The following is a 16,524-nucleotide window of genomic DNA, read 5'->3' on the forward strand; positions in this document are numbered from 1 at the left end:
GTTACTTGCGGAGAATAGGTTTTAACTGGTACAGAATCCAGGAACACTGGTTAGGTAAACTGCCCGCCGTTACTTAACTGAAATAATGTTGAAAAACAAAACGGCGTTAAACCAAAAACAAACAAATAGGTACAAACAAACAAAACTTATTACAGAACATATTTATATTTACAAAGTAGAATATCTTCTTTTCTTTTTTTATATGAAATATAAATGTTAAGACCAAATACACAGAGAGAAATTCATAGTATGTGGCAAGGGCGAAAGGTATTTTGATTTCACATGTTATACATACAATATTTCTTTATTACATCGTAATTTCACAGCGAAATGTTGAAACCTACATTATGGGTAACATTTGTTACAATCAAAATGAAACAAAAAGAAAAACCTGTTTACGCGAGAGATCAAATTATCTTTCACTCAAAAATACCACTGGGACTTAGCAGTCTTAATTCAGATTTTTTAAAACATATTTGTCTTCTGGACTGTTTTCTTCAACCTTTAACATGCTAATTTTCTACAATGGACTGGTCTATCAGTCAATTTGGGCAGTGCCATTTATTATTCGAAGGGGTGTTCAGAGAAAATTTATCGACTGAATACCGAACAGTGTAGATCTTGGTCTGCACTGGTCGCAAAGGCAGAAACACTTGCTATTGTTAATGGCCTTTCTCTTGTTGTTCTGCTGTTATGCAAAGCACCACGTAGTACATATATGGTTCTCTAGATTTTCTGTTATATATTCTACATGATTGTGTTTTACGTTTGTAAGTGGTTACTCTACGGGGATAACTTGTATTTACACAGTCTTAAAACTTTGGAACATGGTGAGGACAACAAGAGTCTGTTTTATTTCAGCGTATTATTTTTCTCAGAAGTAACAAGGTGTTTTAAAACACACATCATAAATGTTTAAGCATGTTTGTTGGTATTCTAGTTCCATGATTGTTAAACATTTTGGTTAACCTTCAACAAAGTATTCTATAAGATATATAGATATCAAGTTTCCTTCCTGAAGTAGTCATGTTGATTTTCGTTGTCTCAACATCACCTTTGTCTATTAAACTTTTCATTGCTGTTTAACACCATCGCTTTCTTCCTGTTTATCACTATTATAATATGTCTATTAAACTTTGCATTGCTGTCTATCACCATCACTGTCTCGCTGTTTAACACCATCATCAGGCAATACGTTGACGGTTGTCGTCATGTCATTCATTTTGTCTTTTATTTTTTTAATCCAAATGTACGCCCTGTAAAATAAAATCGAAAATTTATTGATAGTTCCGATTTAACATTAGGATTTCAGCTCTTGTACGTGTAGAAAATCGTTATGCATAACATAATACATTTAAAATGCGCCAGCTCAAATTATATGAATCGAATCATTCTCTTCAGGAAAATCTACACATTTAGAATATCTGTTTGATTTGCAAGTATAATTGAACGTAAATGGCTATATTGTGTGAATAAGAATTTAGAATGATTTTAATTTTTACACATCAGAAGCTGATCGACATGAAGACCGAAATCCTTCCTGCACGCAGGCGTACCCGTAAATGTTTGGTATTTTAACCTATTTATTATCAAACCTAAAGACTTGTTTCATTTGTAGTGTATTATATATGTATATTTTTCATCACATATTAAATATTACCCCTTGTTACTAAATAGAAAGCAACTGAACATGAGTAAAATGATACCATTGAATAACTGGTTTTCAATAATGTAAAAGTGGCGCGTTAACTTACGCGACATTTAAAGACTCGTTCTTTGAAATAACTGTAAATTTACCGCAAAGCCTAAGAGGTGAAGGAACGACAATTAAAAGACAAGTAGGTGAACTAAAAACACTTACATTAAAAAGAGAGCTGATAGGACACAGTATCCTGCGAAGACCAGGAAGATGAAACCATTGAAGAAAGGTAAAGTTGCAGCATATACGCTGTTGTCAGCATAACCAGCGACAAAACTGCAGATTGTTTGTACGACAAGTAAACTTGCTGACAGGGCACCTGCGACGTTTTAGTAAAAATATAAAGAATAAACGTGTTTGATTAAACATTCAAATACATACATATCAGAGATTAAAATATTTCTAAAGATATGTTTTTTAAGAACAAATGATATTTTATTCAATTAAAGAGAACTTTGGAAGCAGTTTTAAGTAAATAGCATAAAATGTTTTATTTAATTAAAATAGATAAGGGACGAGAAGTTGAGAGATGATATACCTTGATTTTGTTTCGAAGTCATAGTTGACATTGTACTGCGTATCAATGGTGAAGCTATGTTGATTAAACATGCTGGTAAAGCCACTAAAAAGAAAGTAAAATGTTTATATTTATTATCATACACAATATACCAGGACATTAAAGAAAATAAAGAGAACTTAAAAGGAACATACTTACATCATTCATTATAAACATTGACCAATGAAAGAACTATTAGGGAAATTTTGGCGTCACATTTTTGTTGCATTTTCAGTTTCACCTACACAACTAAGGTCATCGGATATGGTTTTTGCATAGGCTGGCATCTCGATAGAACCACCAACATTCTGTAAGCCAGATAATTGGCTTTATCACATGAAGAAATTCTATACCTCAAGTGATGTTTCGAATCCCTATCGGTAAGAGGCAATACATATACGAAGCCGATGACCTTAACCACTTGGCTGCGGAGGCCAATGTATCATCAACTGAAACATTCAAACATGAAATTGTCGCAATGCTTCACCCTCTAAATGTCCGTTTCTGTAGGATATACTTGCTGATGCAACATACTACCAGAGGAAAATCAGAGCTTGACCTATGTCAAGAATAATTTGAAGCTGTTTATTTCTGCACAATGGGTTGTTATATAGTTAAACCGCTAATGAGTTTCTGGGTAAAATAAAACGATGAATTAAAAATTATTTACCTAGATACAGCATAATATCAGTGGATGCTAGCGCTTCGAGGACAAATGCTCCCGCGGAAGTAGTAATACTGATTAGTGCAATGACGATATTTGATATACAATACTGAAAACCTTTCAGAAATAAAGTTCCTAACACGTTTGCTGAAGTAGCATTCAAAGTTGCAAAAATTCCGATTTTTGATGGTGACCAACAAAATGGCATTCCAAGCTGATAAAGAGCTTCTATAGTTTTACGATGCACACCTGTCATGTCGGCAAAGATAAAGGCGAATAGTAACATTATATATAACAGTCTAGAACCTTTAAATTTCTTGCTTACGTAGAATTCAAATGGCCTTAATATGGATTGTTTTAAAGGTGGACGTTGAATTTTCTTATTGTCCTTCATAGATTCTGGAACGCAAAATATTGCTACTAGTAACCCTAGAAAAGCGATTGCTGCTGAAGTGAAAGAAGGATATATAAATCCCATTGCTTCTATATAGTAACCAGACACCAAAGCTCCTATAGTTCCAGACACTGAAATGCTTACATCCATTGCAAAGAAAGCCATTGCTCTTTGCTTTCCGACCAGTGTTATATCAGCAATATAAGAGTATCCGACGGCAAGTAATCCATAGGATGTCCCAGTTAATGCGTATATAACGCTTGCAAGTAAGAGAAAGATGAAATGCAAATCGAAAAGGATGACTAGTGATGAAAGGAAGAAATATAAAGTGATACTAAAACAACTAAGAATAAATAAGAATTTACGCCCTATCAGGTCGGTATAAACGGTATAAAAGAATGTAGTCACGAGCGCTATGGATTTGATAGTCATTGTTAAATACATTTGCCATCGTGCGGTCTCTTGTTGAACTTTCTCCAGCTTCGCATAATCCGGATTGGAGTGGTTGTTGCACGAAGAAGATGTGTCTGTCAATGTTTCATTCTCAAACATCTGTACTTTAATACGATGTTGAATCCACTCGGATGTAGCGTATGTATTAATCCATATAGCCATGTAACTTAAAAAAGAAACTGTCAGGGGTCCTGCTAAACGAAGTGAAATGTGCTTAGATTTGTCGAGATACATCTTTTCGTCCTTTTGCATCAACGGATCCTTTTCCGAACAGCACATTTTTAAAAAATGAATGAATGAAATGTATGAATGTCTTCTCTTTACTTTGTTTAATATTATTATTCATCTATTTGTACACTGTTATCCATTCGGTGTACTGAATGTGAATATAGAACACCATAGTCGGCAAGTAGTACTTAAATGATAACGTAGGTTTACAATTCATTTTAAACATGTGATTCATTGTCAATAAAAAGGTGTTCTAAAACTTGACACACGATTTTTATACAGTATCTTTTATTCATACAGTGACAGGCTTTCGTTATTCTCTTTTTTATACCTGGAAGGTTAAGTTATTATTTATATCCCAATCCAATTATTGAACATTATTTAGTTTTAAAAATTAACGAAACAAGATCTGAGTCCATAGGACACTTGTGCCCCCACTCCAGCCACTGTATCAATATTCTTACGAAATCAGTTGTCATAACTCTGGTCTGGCATATTAAAATCTAATTAAAAGACCAGATACTGAATAACAGTCCTGTGAGATTTGATGACTATAGTTCAAATACTTTTTGAAATATGAACGACAAAAATTCGGACGTACGGACGGACGTATCTACTGGGTATTTATGTGGTTACTCTTTTGTTCTCTCTATTGTTCTTTTAGCCACGTAAAAGAAAAATAGCTACATAAAAGCCTTACGGAATAAATGACATCAAAGAAAAAGTACAGTTACCTATTGTTCATATAGCCACCTAAGTATGCAAATGTGGGCTCGGACATACGAACGGACAAGGGCAAAGTAAAAACCTGGGGAAGGGATGGGGTGACACAATGAGTTTTAATCTTTTAGTGTTAGGTCGAAGAGTACTCTTTAATAATAATTACCAGAAAACAAAACAAAAAATATCAATGTCAGTCATTAGAAAATGCAACGATGAAGGCTCTGCTGTCACATGATAACAATGTAACACTACAGACTGTTACGGATTTTGAATCTTTTCTTCTTCGAATTCTTCGTAAACTATCCTGAAATTCCGCTTCCTTTTTATTAAAGTGAACGTCCTGAAAAGTAGAATAGTACTTATTGATTCTATTATTTACGATTATTGATTCAGTAAATTCAATTGTGAAAATGATCTTTTTTAAAATTACGAGGAATGTACAGACAGAATGGAAAAGAAATATTTCGATCTGAATAGTATAAATTAAAAAACGACGAATAATTATTTTCCTTACATCTACTTACGCAAGAAACAACATTGCAAGTATGCAGTATCCAGCGAAGACAAGAAAAATAAATCCATTTAAGAAAGACAACGAGACTGAATATATACTGTTATCGGTTACACTCCCAACGAAGCTACACACTGTCTGAACAACAAGAAGTCCAGCAGAAAGAGCACCTTGGTGTTGTTTTGGCGTCATCGTGGACATCGTACCCCGAATCAGCGGAGACATTAGATATGACATGCAAGCCGGAACGGCCACTGAAAAGTGAAAGCTATTATGAAATTATGGATACAAAGGAACAATATCATTATTTTATGGTATCTTATCAATCTATTATTCATTTATTGTGCAACATAATTGTTAATTCGTCTTCTGTGGCATACTTTTAAAGTTAGTAAAGAAAAAAGATCAACTATATGATATAAACAACATTAAAAACAGAATAATAATTATTTATTCTTTACTTGAAATATGCATACAGTCATTGCTTGGGAAGTGTTTTTTTTTGACTGCGCTATGGCATAATTTAATCTAGAGTATCAAATACAACAATTGTAATTTTATTTACCAAGATATAGCATAGTATCTGTTGACGCAAGTGCTTCCAAGACAAAGGAACCTGCTGTGACACATGTACTTATTATGGCGATGGTAATGTCTGACATATATCGCTGGAAAGTTTTCAAGAATGCCACACCAAACACATTTGCTCCCAGACCTAGAAATGTCGCAAATAAGCCAATCTTTGACGGACTCCAGCAAAATGGCATACCAAGCTGATAAAGTGCTTCCATTGTTTTACGATGGACAACGGATATATCAGCAAAAATATATGCGAAGAAAAGCATTATGAATAATAGTCTAGAACCATTAAAACGTTTACTAAAATAAAAGGAGAAAGGTCGAATAAAAGATTCGAATATTTTTGGATTGCGAATTCTGTCTTTTTTCTCGAGAGATTCTGGAATGCCAAATATGGCGACGAAAGTTCCTATCACAGCTATGCCAGTGGCTGTAAATGTTGGGTATATAAAACCACTAGCTTCTATAAAATAACCAGACACAAAAGCCCCAACTACACCCGCAACCGGAAGTGACGTATCTAACAAGAATACAGAAAACGAGCGTTCCTTCCCAGGAGAAGTGACGTCTGCGACATATGAGTAAGAGGCTGCATACAATCCAACACCTGTAAGTCCATACAACACGTTTGCAAGTATCAGATATGTGAAATTTAATTCGAAACGCATGATAAACCCAGACAAGAAAAAGTACAGTGCATTGCCAAAACTAGATAAAATAAAAAGAAAGCGGCGTCCAAATACATCTGTATATAATACCAAGATGTAAGCTGGAAAGGAGGCAGCTTTCAATGCGATTGCATTATACATTTGCCATTTTGATGTTTCTTGTTGCACATGCGTCAGTTTGGAATAAGCTGGGTCAGAGTGATTAGAACAAGCCGCTGAATTGGTTTCTATTGTTTCATTTCCAAATATCGTCACCTTTACTCGATTTTGTATCCATTCATTGCAAGCGTATACTTGAATAGTTCCGGCAAGATAAATAAGAAAGTTAACACTTAAAGGTCCGATTAAACGCCAAGCAAGATGTTTTTGTTTCTTATCCTGTACGTCGAGAGAAGTCATTTTGTATTTTTTTTGATATTGCCATAGAAATCCCTCATTTAAAAACATCATGTAAAATATCAATCGGTACAAGTATGATACATTATGTATACCAGATTAGCTGTGTGTTGTTTGTCCTAAATAGAACAATAGATAACATATACTGTACCGAGTGTACTGAATAAATATAATCATCGAAGTAACATTATCAAAATTATAACATACCCGACTACAAAAGAGATTATGCAAGGTCAATACATGTGAAAAATATCTATAAAACATTCACGGGAAAGTAGAATAAGCAAAGCAAGAATTTTTTTGTGAGCTACAACCCCCCCCCCCCCACCCCCACCCAAAACTGTCAATAAAAAATTTTCGTAATGCTGATATCATAAAATACGTGTTTTAAACTTATGGATTTAAAAACTGATACATGAAACAGACATAAGAAGAAACATATCCTTTACAGACTCACAAACGAATAACTGTATTTTATTGTGTTTCCCTGATGTAATTATACAGAACATTTTAGAAATATCAATAGAGTATCTTCTTTGTTTTAACAGTTACAGATTGGCAGTGGCTTATGGAAGGTCAATGACTGACAGAGAATACCAAGCTATTGTCTTTTGATATCAACGGTTATCAAGTCGAGGCCGATATGGGACTGAACCTCATCCCTATCGTCCACGAACAGGCTCAATCAAACCAAGCTTGCAACATTTTCATTTATGGCGGCCTGTGGTTTTCCACTTTTTCTATTTAATCTCTAAACTTACACTGTTCAAAGAGTTATAATGAACATTAGTACTTTTACATATATTTTGTTAAAAATAAATGCGTAAAATTAGGCATAAATAAAAAATTCACAATAAAAACATAAACCTTTTCAAGTACCGATCCATGTAAACGCTGTGATGTCACTGTGTAAGTTACACAATGATGTCTGTTGTCTGTTCAGTAAAAACGGAGACAGGCAGAGTTGAGTTAAGGAACTCACTAGGGCTACTTGATATTACAGAATATCTGTTGAAAAAGTCATACAACATTCAAACTGGACTCTATAATAAAACTGAATTTTGGAATGGAACTGATGTAAAAATTAGTCTGTCAATATGGGCGGGCCAATTTTTGTTATCAGGCCCTTGACATGATACATGATAACAAAAAAGTCAGTAAAAAAACTAAAACAGGAAAGCCTTTAAATGGTTTACTTGTCATCTTGTAGTATCCCAGGAAGCACAGTAACGTTGTGACAATGTTGTTACAACGTTGTGCTGTACGTTGTGACAACGTTAGAAACAACGTTGTGACAACGTAAATGTGTGGAGTCGTGTCAACGTTGCGACAACGTTGTGGCATAACGTTGTGTTGCGGTCAGATACAACGTTGTGACAACGTAAAAATGTGGAGTCGTATCAACGTTGTGACAAAGTTGTTGGTTAACGTTGTGAAACCACCAAAATACAACCTACTTTTGACAGCTCATGTTTAAATAAATAAGCAAAACAAAATTTCAATTACATATTTTAATTCAAGATCTAATAATAAAATTTACTAAAATATTCGTTAAGTTCAGAAACAACGAAAGTAATCCCTTAAGCAGTATATGGGAATACTGCACCCCTTGATAATACAATATAGTTTAAAGCATACGTAACAATTATTTAAATCCATCAAATACAAAAAAACTTATGTATTTTAACAATAACGATAATTCAAGTCCAAAATTATAAAAAGATTATGTAGTTTAACGATAACGATAATTCAATTTAATTAAATACAAAAAGCTTATGTAGTTTAACGATAACAAAATCTAATACAATGACATGCCCACAGGAAAAAGGTAAATACGGACTTCATGAGCTGCAAGTTCGGCAAAGGTAAACTAGAAGATGATTTTGAAGAAAAATGCATGTCTCCCCAAATGCATAGTCGTACAGGCAAGAAGTCAATAGGGGAAAAGAGCAAAAGTCAAAGAGACAATGATGGTTGGCTGCAAAAGGGATCATCTACTTGACATGTCCAATCATCCGACTAGGTTTCAAAATTCTGGGCCTAGTGGTTCTTTTAAAAGTTATGAAATGGAAATTGTTTCTCATGTTCAGGTCCAGTGACCCCTAAAATAAATAGGGGTCATAAACTCTGCATGTGCAATCATTCTATTAAGTTTTAACATTCTGGGTAAAGTGGTTCTCAAGTTACTGATTGAAAAAAACATCTATGTTGTACCACATAAAAGTGGTCTTTGTTTTTCCATAATTATGGTCAATTATAAAAAAGTTACAATGTAAGTTATTTGTAGTAACAACTAAAGGAAGTTAATCTTTAATCCCCCCCAAAAGTTGCAAGTCCACACAAAAATCTTACCACGTAGAGACAGGTCAAAATACATCTCAGAATTGGATGTATCATGTATGTTGCACTACAGAAAAGTGATCTCGATTTTTCCCTACGACTAGTAATGAAAAAGTTGTAATATAAGCTATTTATAGTAACAACAAAGGGAAGTAGTTCTAAAGAAGGGACCTGCGCATAACACTCCGTCTCATGATGGTGTACAATTGTGCTAAGTAATATCAAAATCCCTTCATGCATGAAGAAGAAATGCTCCGAACAAAGTTTTCATTCTTGTATCCTTTGACCTCTAATTGTGACCTTGACCTTAGACCTAGGGACCTGGTTCTTGCGCATGACACTCCGTCTCATGATGGTGAGTAATTGTGCCAAGTTTCATCAAAATTCATCTATGCATGAAGAAGAAATGCTCCGGATAAAGTCATTATTGAATTTAACCTTTGACCTCTAAGTGTGACCTTGACCTTTGAGATAGGAACCTGCGGTTTGCGCATGACACTCTGTCTCACTGAGGTTAACATTCATGCCAAATATAAACGTGATTACTCCATGCATGTCAAAGTTACAGTCCGGACATGTAATCAAATCCGGACACAAGCACGCACAGATGCACATACACTGAACAGCCCTAGTGACCTGGTTCTTGCGCATGACACTCCGTCTCATGATGGTGAGCAACTTTGCCAAGTTTCACCAAAATCCCTCCATGCATGAAGAAGATATGCTCCGGACGTCACCTGCCGGCCCGCCAGGGGCGTTCCCATAATACGTCCAATTTTTCAAACGGGCGTATAAAAAGGGCAATAATTCTTAGAAAATGATCCTTGATAGAGTTACCTCCTCTTGTCTAACAAATTGGGTCATCACAATAAATTATGTCTTAGTATCATGTCAATACCTATGATAAGATATTGGGTAATTGGATTGTAAAAAAAAAAAACAACTGAAATTTCAAGGTCGAAAAAGGGCAATAGCTCAACAAAAAAACATTGAAAGTCACCTAGTCAACAGAATGAGGTCACCACTGTAAAGAAGAAAAATACCTTGTTACACTGTATTGAGAAATTGGAGACTAACGGACAGTAAGAGGTATTTACTCTGTAAAAACAAATCACAGGGTTACCTGCATACCTGCATTGCAATGAATACAACAGCGCCGCCAAGCGGGGCAATATACGCCCGAAGGGTTACATCAGAGGATGGGAGCAAAATTTAAAGAACTTGACTGTTGAAGCCCAAAGGACAGGAACAGAAAAAAAGAAGAAAATCCAGAAAAAAATTCCAAGTCCACAAAAAAAATTCTTACCAGGTAAAGTTATGTCAAAATGCACCTAAAAATTGGAGGTACCATCCATGTTGTACCACAGAAAAGTGTCTCGGTTTTTCCCTATGGCAAATAATAAAAAAGATTCAAAATAAGCTATTTATACTAACAAAAAAGGGAAGTAATACAAAGAAAATTATTGTTAGAGAACAAAAAGGGATCTGCCAAATAAAAACAAGAGCACTGCAATGCAGAGCAATATACACAAAGCAAAGTAATTTATGACATTTGACCCCCCAAGTGTGACCTTGACCTTGAAGCGAGTCATCTAAATCATGCCCTCTGCACGTCGCCTCAGTGTGGTGAACATTTGTGCCAAGTTTCTTTGGAATCCTCCAAGCAGTTCAAGAGTTACAGAGCGGTCAAGAAACACACTTATATGACCTTTAACCCCTAAGTGTGACCTTGACCTTGAACCTAGTCATCCGAAACAAGCACTCTGCACGTCGTCTCCATGTGGTGAACACTTGTGTCAAGTTTCTTTGAAATCCTTCAAGGGGTTCAAGAGTTACAGAGCGGACACGAAATTGCTAATGGACGGACGGACACCGGCGTCATAACATAATACGTCCCTTCGGGCGTATAAAAATGTGTAAAAGTGAACAAGTTTTCCAAGTTTCAAATGGTTACCTTTGACAGTTTTTGAGAAAAACAAAATCTAAGTAACGCAGACGATCAATAATTTGATTTTCTGATAAAAAATAGTAAAAGAATAAACAAAGAATGTGTTAGAATAAACTCTCTTTTGAAATTCTCTAAGGGGTCTCAACAACAAGAGCTGTCCGTAAGACAGCGCGCTCCACTATTTGGTGATTTGACAGTAAAATGAGTATATGTCTCAACAGGAGACCTCTACTTTAAAAGGAAGATATATCAAGGTGCATAATTCTGTCAAGAACACATATTAGAGTTATTGGGATTGCTACCACACATGCAGATGATGATGATAAAGTGAAGTCACTATCTTTTAAAGTACCAAAGGTATGTCTATAAACGAAGCTTTCCAAAAAAATTAACATGAAAATAATTCCAAGTTTAACAATTTTGTGACCTTAACCTAAGTATAACACCTTGGTGACCTTGACCGTGGGTATAATGGGCCCACCCCCTGCACATACTTTGTTTGTATGCTGGACAATGTTTATGTAAAGTTAGAGAAAGATATAAGCAATAATAACAAAGCTATGACAGAAAAACAAAAGTTGCCGAAAAACTTCAACCTTAAAAATAACCAAGACGTCACTATAACACCTTGGTGACATTGACATTGACGCGTTATATTATTTCAAAGTGTTTGCCGATTTGATCAATTGTGATCAAATCAACAGATACTTACTGAAGTATTAAACTGGCGGTACAGCCGGTGTAACATTAAATATTAACCACATTGATCAAAATTTAATGTTGAAATGTTGGTGGGGCCATTTCTCAATGTTGAAAAAGGATATTTTGATCAAAATTTAATGCTGAAATGTTGACGGTGTCAATTCTCAACGTTGAAAAAGGACCCTTGTCAATTCTCAACGTTGAAAAGGATCTATGGGGTCAATTTTCAACGTGGTCAGTATTTAATGTTACACTGGCGCGTAATAAACCGAATCGAGTCTATTTTTCAACAACTGTTGATTTCTCAGACTTCCAATCAAAAATTCATTGCTTTCCTCTGTAGAAAATACTGGTAACATTATTAAAAAGGTACCATTAGCATTATACACAAACGATCAAGTTTTCTTACTTCAAAGCGTTTGCTGACTTGATCAATTGTGATCAAATATGCTTACTAAAAGGAGACCTCATTCAGTTGCCATGTGATGTTGGGGAGATTTGCTCTATACGCCTTTCAAGTTGCCAATCTATTTTTCTTTGGTATAATATACAAGTTTGGAGTCATGCTGTGAAATATTTAAAGAGCGTGAAAAGTTTTTGACTTGATTGTTCAAAGAATATTAAGTTCTAGATAATTTTTTTTACTAAGATCCTTTATGAATACAGGCCCAGATCTAGTTTAACAATATCAATAATTCAAATCACTGCTGTATGTTTTTATTTTATGCCTTCTTTTGGTTCATAAATATCATTCAGAGATCAGGCTATATGATTATCTGTATCGAGCAGTGAACTTGTTCACTTTCTACAGTATATAATCATGGGCCTATATCACCAATACTGGTATTAAACAAAAGCTCATGACGTCAACAAGACCGCTTCAAAGTTCTTTGAGTTATGTAGTTTGAGCAAATTGTCATAGCTCAATTTTGAAAACTGACATACTTTCACACACACTAAAACCCTTGTGAAAACTTAAATCACACGCAAGTCCACATTAAAGACATTACAGTATATCTCCAAATCCTCTGGCTGACCGTCAAATCCTCCCTGCCTGCAGTAGACGCACCCGTCACACCTTTCTGTAATAATAGAGAGTTTGAGATTTCAACTTTCGCCTTCCCCTTCAACGTCTCTTGCGAAGTTAAAGTATAAAGTTGAAGTTCGATTAAAATTCCTTGAGATTTCAAACATTAGAATGAACCTTACTTCTTTTAATCCGCCCATTCAATTTGTCAGTAATTATGATCGTTTTTTTCGTGCATTTTGATACCAATTGTCCGAAAGGGCAGGAATTTTACAAGCGGCTTTAGAAATGAAAAAATGAAAATTAAATAAAAACATTTCAATTAATATAATCATGGATATAAGAGCGATTACCAAAAAAAAAAAAAAAAAAAAAAAAAAAAAATAAAAAATAAAAAAATAAAAATCAGACGATAAAACAATGTGAACAATGTAAAAAATCGTTAGTGTCGCTCCAAACATTTAGGTTTTATATAAAATTATGTCAGTATAGTCAGTACACAGTGCACGATTGTAAATCATACATGAGAGGAAATAAAAATGATTATTACATACCTAAAATTATTTTCCATTTGGTTTCAATGGATCGCGATCGTGCAATATTTTTCCATATCATAACGTTGAACGCTTTCATATCGGACTAGTCCCAATCCGTGACTCTAGTTACCTCCCCTGACGGTGCGTCCATTGCGGATCTCGTTTCTTTAGATTTTTTGTGGCTATTGTGTGTTTGTTTAATTTGTAATTTATGCAACATTTTGTTTACTTCTACACTTTGATTAATCTGACCTATTAGATACTAGCATGTAGTAATTTATCAGACTGAAATGAAATGAAAGTTATAATTACGTCATGAGTTGGACTAATATAGTGGAATGGTTTCTTAACGTTGTAATGGAAAGAATCGCGTGATGTCCATGGCGTCCATGCGCACGTTGCGACAACAAGTTGACGTCATTTTCGCGGAAAATATTAATGCGCGTCAGTTTGATTTGTTAATTGCGTTTTCGGAGATTTTTTTCCCGAATTTTTTCCTGTCTTTCGAGACAGAACGATAATTTTAATATAAATTAATCATTTGATAGTGGATATGTAATAAAAATGTTATCAACTTTGTATGTGGATATATGCACTCGTTCTTTTTGCGCAGACAATATTGCGCTCCTAAAGTCGCGCAATATTACCGCTGCAGAACTCGTGCATATATCCACATACAAAGTTAATAACCTATAATGATCGTATCTAAGTGATAATGACACTCTGTATGACTCTGTATAATGCCAAACTCTCAGACAGCACAATATGATTTTAATATACTATTTTATAAGTAAAGCATCTGCGGATCCAGGAATTTTGGTTAGAGGGACACCAACATTAAAGAGGGGGTAACCCAATTTAAGGGGACGGGGGGGGGGGGGGGGGTAGGGTAGGGTAGGGTAGAGTCACGCCGAGTTTCAAGACCGACTTTCTTTGTAAAATGTAAGAAACAAAGGGGGAATTAACCCAGAATGTCCCTCTGCCAGGCTCTGGTTCCGTGCATTTAAAGAATGGAGTTATCCCATACGGCTAACAGGAAACTTCTCGCATCATGATATCATAGATCTGAAATTGTCCGATACTTCAGAAAAATTTCCGTCTTACTCACACCCTGGTACCGGCGCTCCCAAGTACAGGTGGCACTCACACATACAGCGCTCGATAAGCGATTTTGGAGGAGCGGTGCTGTAAGTATTTCTTATTGTATCTCCGGTAATTCAAAACTTTTCTTAAAATGAAAGATATCTGCGCCCTGATGAATAATTGGTGACTATGTTTTGTGAGTGTCACAACATTCCATCTTGAAATAAACAAAATACGGCGAGGTAAACGTGAACGTTTGACTCAAAAATGTCAAATGTCAAAAAAACACGTAAAATACTCAGTAAATACTCCAAATGTATTCATTTTTGATACAGTATCGTATAGTAATGTCTTCCTACAATAACCAGTTCAAATTTCAAGACTTAATTTGTTATATTTAAAGAATGACTCGTGTTTAAAGATGGTAAGGGGTTTCAAATCGGCACTCACATGGCACAGGTGTGTATTTTTTGACGCTCACCAAGTACAGCTAGAGAAAGGTCTTCAGAAATGTGGAGAAATCGTCAGCTCTAAGGCAACTACAACGGAAAAGAGATGAATTGGACTGGTTAGTTATGAATGGTAGAGATAACACCACCAAGAACAGTCTGATGTTGGATTAAACAGTAGTTAATGGAACTAGTCATCACGTCTCATGTCTGCTATTAAATCGGAATGACACACATCAATTCATGAGAGAGCCAAACAAGAACTCATTAATTGATAAATTCCTTGAATTAATAAGATATTAAAATATGAGCGTCTTTTGAACCTCATAGACATTTTAACAAAATTCTTTAATGGCTGATATATGCCATTCCGTCTTTCCGCTAATTTTTGGCGCCGATTTATAACGTAAATATCGACTTTTCGCTCAGCGCCCCAACTAATTATCATGTTTACAATCCACGCTCCCGCCCTTTCTTATTCCTAGTATTTTCTCTATGGAGAATCGCAGATTTAATATGTAAATCGTTGGGGGGAGTCGAGCGAAAACTGGCTGATCAGCGGGCTCCGAGCCGGTTTGAGCCGCTTTACATCTTGAATCTCACTCAACGCCAGCACCCCCCCTCGCCATAGACGTGTTTTCGCTCCGCACATATCATCGAATTTTTGCTCGCTAAACACTCCGCGTTTAACTTTTTTTAATTCTCGTGTTTTCGCTCGACGGGGTCGCGTGGCGAATTGATGAAATGGTATAAATCAGCCACCGTAAAAATCTTCCATTTCTCTGTTATGAGTGTTTACTGAATCTTAAATCTAATAATACAAGAAAAATATTGTTCGTAAGAAGTTCAACATTTATTATACATTCAATGTAGGCGTATGGTAAGTTGTTAAAAATTAAAATAAAGAAAAGAATAGAAAACTTGTCAGTCCGTTATAAATGAGTTTTACTAACTCTATAATCAAACATTTATTCCACACCCCAACAAAAAGTATCGATCTGGCTCTATATATATATATTTCGTACGGATGCTCATAGCATTATACTGGTACTCAAAAACGTTGAGATTGACCTGAAATATTGTTTAGTAACGGCGTTTAACCAAACGCATACGCACGCACAAACGCACGCAAGCACACACATATCTTCTTGCAAACCTTACCGTCCACTGATCCCACTGAGAATGTTTTGAAGCACGTTTTTCATTTTTCAACGAAATCCTAGGACATATCAACTTTTCAGCATTTATCAGTTTTCAACAAGCTTTTTCATTTTTAGATTTACATCTCTCTATTTATGACAATTTTATACATACCAAAATTTATGACAAGAGGGATGATTTTAATTTTAGTATTGTAAATTTTCCCCATTTGGATGGGGATGTACCTCAGGCTACATCTTATGGGGTATATATTTCTTAATTAATTCGATTTGCCAGAGCGTGTAGTCATGTCAAGCATTTCAATAAACGTAATCAATATATTACAGGTAAACTTCTTCAGCAAGGCTACCGTTATTACAAATTGCGTAAATATTTTGCTAAATTTTATTATCGTAATTCTGATTTAG

The 16,524-nt window shown here is 35.2% G+C and overlaps 2 protein-coding genes across 3 annotated transcripts; both read right to left on the reverse strand.

Annotated features, from left to right (window-relative positions):
* Nucleotides 1-991: 991 nt before the first annotated feature.
* On the reverse strand, nt 992-4,045 carry LOC123545442 (proton-coupled folate transporter-like). The gene is made up of 4 exons (XM_045331760.2): nt 2,926-4,045; nt 2,238-2,321; nt 1,862-2,018; nt 992-1,256 (listed from the first exon to the last, which is right to left on the reverse strand). Exons 1-4 carry the CDS (start codon nt 4,043-4,045, stop codon nt 1,130-1,132), a joined length of 1,488 nt encoding a protein of 495 aa, XP_045187695.2. The 3' UTR covers nt 992-1,129.
* Nucleotides 4,046-4,916: 871 nt separating this feature from the next.
* On the reverse strand, nt 4,917-6,973 carry LOC123545441 (solute carrier family 46 member 3-like). Of its 2 annotated transcripts, none has more exons than XM_045331759.2 (3): nt 5,794-6,973; nt 5,330-5,482; nt 4,917-5,057 (listed from the first exon to the last, which is right to left on the reverse strand). In XM_045331759.2, exons 1-3 carry the CDS (start codon nt 6,923-6,925, stop codon nt 5,044-5,046), a joined length of 1,299 nt encoding a protein of 432 aa, XP_045187694.2. In that variant the 5' UTR covers nt 6,926-6,973; the 3' UTR covers nt 4,917-5,043. The 2 variants fall into 2 exon arrangements, with proteins under 2 accessions (XP_045187694.2, XP_045187693.2); XM_045331758.2 differs by having other exon boundaries at nt 4,925-5,057; nt 5,242-5,482.
* Nucleotides 6,974-16,524: the final 9,551 nt, after the last annotated feature.

This window comes from Mercenaria mercenaria, chromosome 1 (assembly GCF_021730395.1).
Source record: "Mercenaria mercenaria strain notata chromosome 1, MADL_Memer_1, whole genome shotgun sequence".
NCBI classification, from domain to species: Eukaryota; Metazoa; Mollusca; class Bivalvia; order Venerida; family Veneridae; genus Mercenaria; species Mercenaria mercenaria.

Coding starts and splice junctions, on each gene's coding strand:
- LOC123545441 (XM_045331758.2), bottom strand. CDS start 6,925: ATGATGTTTTTAAATGAGGGATTTCTATGGCAATATCAAAAAAAATAC. Junction 5,483..5,793: donor AGATACTATGCTATATCTTG/GTAAATAAAATT, acceptor TTCACTTTTCAG/TGGCCGTTCCGGCTTGCATG. Junction 5,058..5,241: donor CTTGCAATGTTGTTTCTTGC/GTAAGTAGATGT, acceptor TCTACTTTTCAG/GACGTTCACTTTAATAAAAA.
- LOC123545442 (XM_045331760.2), bottom strand. CDS start 4,045: ATGTGCTGTTCGGAAAAGGATCCGTTGATGCAAAAGGACGAAAAGATG. Junction 2,322..2,925: donor TGATATTATGCTGTATCTAG/GTAAATAATTTT, acceptor CTTTCTTTTTAG/TGGCTTTACCAGCATGTTTA. Junction 2,019..2,237: donor GACTTCGAAACAAAATCAAG/GTATATCATCTC, acceptor AAAACGTCGCAG/GTGCCCTGTCAGCAAGTTTA.